Raw genomic sequence first — 4,012 nt, forward strand, 5'->3', positions numbered from 1 at the left:
GCTGTTTGGAGCAGTTTGTGAACAGTGTTTTCTGTTGAAGGTGGTCCCTTTGGGGTGGACTTTGGGCTTTTTCATTTTGTAGACCTATAACGTGCACAAAGATATATAAAGATAACACAATAAAGGAAAGAGAAAAAAACAAGTAACATAATATGAACACTTTAAGTTTAACATGTATCTTTGAAGTTAAGTCATAACAGAAAATAATTGTAGTTCCAATATGTTCTGGACATTTAACAGATTTATGTGCCATCATGTCTGGTTTCACTATACTTTTCAGATCTAAAAATCGACAGCTGTTCTCGTGCAGTTAATTTAACCGCAGTCGGACCTACACAACAGTACCTTACACACAAAACGAGCACACAAGTATGAGCACTGTGTAGGTGTTGCATGAAACCCAAGGTTTACTATGGTATCTTTGTTATCCTGCCATTATGTTTTTTTCCCCCCTTTGCTTTGCATTTTCCTTTTTCTCAAAGACCGCAAAAATATTGCTTACCTTCCAAAGTGAGACTGTGTGAAGTGGATAATAGGAGCAGACTGTTTCTGAAACAAACCTCGCAATATAGATAACATGTTTCACATTTTATCACCTCTCTCTTATCACATTAAAATGTTTCTTTTTTTTTAATTGCCTATAGTTTCATTTCTTTGATTTCAGGCATTTTAATTTACGAATGAAGAGGGAAACCACCTTGTTTGCCCAAGATTTCAAGGTAGACGTTTCAGGAGACGAGATTCCATTTGACACCTCTCATATCTACACTGGAGAAATCTACGGTAAGTCTGTCCTTCTCATTTTAATATACTTGTTTTTATGTATAACTGCAGTGATGCTTGATCTTGTGTGAAACCTCTCTAATTTGGATTCCTAGGTGAGAAAGGTACCCTGACTCATGGCTCTATTGTGGATGGTAAGTTTGAGGGCTTCATTCAGAGCTATCATGGCAACTACTACGTGGAGCCTGTTGAGAGATACCTGGAGGGCAAAGACGTGCCCTTCCACTCAGTCATCTATCACGAAGATGACATACGTGAGTCCCCAGCTACTTCTGCTACACAAATACTTTGACATTATGAAATCATCAAGTATTTTTAATTGGCTGCACGCATGTGTGAACTGGGAAGTGCAAGGTTAGGGCAGCTTAGCTGATGGAGGCAGACTGGTGTGATCAACCCCCCCCCCCAAGGAGAAGATATAACCAGGGTACTCATTAGCTGAGTAACACAATCTTTCTCTCAGCTACTGGCTGATTTTAGAATTCTTTACAATGTTGGTACTGATAGTGTGCACCAAACATACTTCACTACACTGACAGCCCCTATTTTTCAAATCATCTGTGTACATATAATAAGTGACCAAGGGGCAAATTAAACCCATGTGTGAGAAGAATCGCTAATGAGAGCAACATGAAAGTAGCAGCTCACGTAGCAAAGCTAGGCTCAAGTGGCATGTAAGTACATCCATTAGCTGATCATGAATAGCGCCAGAAATAGAGAGACTCAGGGGGTTAAGTAGCTAACATTGTCTCCTATAATCCTAACTGTGTTGTGTCTGCCTCTCTCACTCAGACTACCCACACAAATATGGCCCAGAGGGAGGTTGCGCTGATAGCTCAGTGTTTGAAAGGATGAAGAAGTACCAAGCCTCGGCCGCAGAGGATCCACCCAAGGTGAACTTAACAACAGTAAACCCTTTCAGTGACTACTGAAAGTAGTTTAGTTTTTTGGGGAAATTTACCTTTTGCTTTCTTAGTCAGGTTCAGAGATACCCATGGATGCCTTTTAAGTCTCTGTGTGCACTTTGAGGTTATGTTGACTGGTGAGAAAAGCCTATCTCAGCTCAATTCATTTTAATTAATTAGTAGCTCATCACAATAGCAGGAAATACAAGTTGTTTGCAAAATGTTTTGTACTTTTTTGTCTAAATTAGGGATGTACGCTGTTAGGACTTAGGTAGGTTTCCTGTTAGAATTTTAAAACTCAGAGCCTGAAATACACAAGAAATGGCAGAAAATGTCAATAAAATTATAATTCCCATGGAAATATGGTATGTCTTAAAAATGAAAAAAGTGACATTATTACTCATCAACACACAATATTAAACAAGTAAGCTTGGATGCTGTTTTGTTAACTGGTCAAGCATTAGTTAATAACACCTTGACATTCCGACGGCCCGCCGGCGGGCCCGGACAACCTTTTGTCTTTCAGAATCTGTAGCAGGCTCAGATGTGAAGATAGAGTGAAGATATTCATATCATATGAAACTAGACGATCTAAGGAATCCAATGGTACCAACTATGTAATGCTTGTCGGCAACGTGGCTAAATAATGCTCCAAAGTTAGGCTAAAATTCGATGAGGGAAAAACTAGCGTGGTCATTTTCAAAGGGGTCCCTTGACCTCAATTCAAAATATCTGCATTAAAAGTGCAATCCCATGCAGTTTGGGCAGTAACCATGCAGTTTTTCTCATGCAGTATACATGTGTTATTTTTGCCTATTCTAAAATGGTGTATTTGAATAATTTTGCATACTGGGGTCTTGGAGTTGTATGGATGGAAAGCTGACACTATTAGATAAGGGGATTGAGAATTAAAGGGAATTGTATTAATGTGTGATGATGTCAGTCCCCATTGTAGCCATTTTAATTTAGTGAGACTGTTTCAATCAGGGGAGAGCTCATTTTGAGTGAACAATTATTAATTGATATGCACAAGAAAAATGATAAATTAGAAAAGTCTTTGGCAATTAAGCCCCATCCTGACATCATCAAATTCCCATTCTGACATCGTCACATGGTAGAGGGGGTTGAGAAGCCGTTGGTAGTGTAAGATACACCCGTAGGAGTCTGTGATGGTGATAAATGAAGAGAATGCAGAGATCTGGATGACTGAGAAGAGGGGCAAGCTCTGGCTAGCTCAGAGCTGGGAGCTGGAAATAATGAACTGGAGGTGAACAGGGGGGAGGAGGGTCGCGGCGATTCACACTGAAATGAAAGCTCACAGCAAAGGAGAGGATTTAAATACACATTTAAATATTGACAGCAAAGATGTGCTTGGTTGAGAGAGATTGTGGCTAAATCTGGTTGGTTTAACTAAAATAGTAAACACCCCTAACTGATAAGAGGAAGCAGGAGAAGAGGGAGAGTGAGTAACATAAAATAGTCTTCCTGGCGTACTTGGTGTCTTAATGTGGTATTTTGGAGGGAACTTTGACCATTTATATCAATTCTCGAGTGGCAAAAAAACTCCATGTATTGTGGAAAGCTAGTTTAATCTCACTGTCCAGTGATCTTTGAAAACCCCTGCTGGCCAATTTACAACACTGACTGCTGTTCTGAATATTTTCCAGAATCCTCAGGAACTCTTTTAAAAAGCTTCATGAAAAATATTCAGTCCACTGTATGACAAAAATGATTTCAAACCCCTTTTTTTCAAATCTAAACAAAGACGGTAGATGAAAATTACATATGTCTTTGTTTAATTTGTATCACACGTTAAATAAATATATATTGATATTGCTTTCCAATTTATGTTACCAAAACCAAAACATCTGCATTATATTACATTGTTCTTATTTCTTACTTTTTTCCCATCATATTATTGTATGTGACACATACAGTACATTTTCCACAGCAACATACTGAACTGCAGCTGAAAAGAAAATTACAGCCTAAAAATACCAGACATTATTTATTTAGCCACTGTTTGGTTAAAGTGTAATGTTTATGTTTTATTTAACCGTCTATTTTCTACTCTTCATCTTTTCACACCAGGTGCTCCACACTGAGACGGGCTTTAATGACCCAGTGCTGCTGAGGAAGAAGAGGATGGCCCAGGTTGAGAAAAACACCTGCCAGCTTTTCATTCAGACTGATCACCTCTTCTACAAGTACTACAAGACCAGAGAGGCTGTGATTGCACAGGTAACACCCAGTCCCTGTCACTCACTTGACACTGGATGCTACTGTGGGGCTTTTAGAATTAGGTTTATACACATTTATACAGT

At 39.0% G+C, this 4,012-nt stretch overlaps 2 protein-coding genes and 1 long non-coding RNA gene across 3 annotated transcripts in view; 2 read left to right on the top strand and 1 right to left on the bottom strand.

Moving 5' to 3' along the window:
- The window catches only part of LOC116693898 (uncharacterized), a 12,128-nt gene extending 8,978 nt beyond the window's left edge, over positions 1 to 3,150 (bottom strand). Inside the window, exons 1-2 of the long non-coding RNA XR_004333027.1 lie at positions 3,033 to 3,150; positions 1,233 to 1,235 (exon numbers count right to left, since the gene is read on the bottom strand). This is a non-coding gene — a long non-coding RNA (uncharacterized LOC116693898). The remainder of the gene's footprint in view (positions 1 to 1,232; positions 1,236 to 3,032) is intronic.
- fan1 (FANCD2 and FANCI associated nuclease 1) overlaps positions 1 to 4,012 on the top strand; it is a 24,392-nt gene that overhangs the window by 11,721 nt on the left and 8,659 nt on the right. Inside the window, exon 14 of the mRNA XM_032523097.1 lies at positions 1,953 to 1,959. The gene's annotated coding sequence lies outside the window, so the exon portion shown is untranslated. The remainder of the gene's footprint in view (positions 1 to 1,952; positions 1,960 to 4,012) is intronic.
- The window catches only part of LOC116693868 (disintegrin and metalloproteinase domain-containing protein 10), a 16,912-nt gene that overhangs the window by 5,064 nt on the left and 7,836 nt on the right, over positions 1 to 4,012 (top strand). Inside the window, exons 3-6 of the mRNA XM_032523117.1 lie at positions 665 to 783; positions 879 to 1,037; positions 1,576 to 1,676; positions 3,780 to 3,929. Coding sequence (XP_032379008.1) covers positions 665 to 783; positions 879 to 1,037; positions 1,576 to 1,676; positions 3,780 to 3,929 — 529 coding nt within the window. The remainder of the gene's footprint in view (positions 1 to 664; positions 784 to 878; positions 1,038 to 1,575; positions 1,677 to 3,779; positions 3,930 to 4,012) is intronic.

The sequence above is a fragment of the Etheostoma spectabile genome, chromosome 8 (genome assembly GCF_008692095.1).
Source record: "Etheostoma spectabile isolate EspeVRDwgs_2016 chromosome 8, UIUC_Espe_1.0, whole genome shotgun sequence".
Lineage (NCBI taxonomy): Eukaryota > Metazoa > Chordata > Actinopteri > Perciformes > Percidae > Etheostoma > Etheostoma spectabile.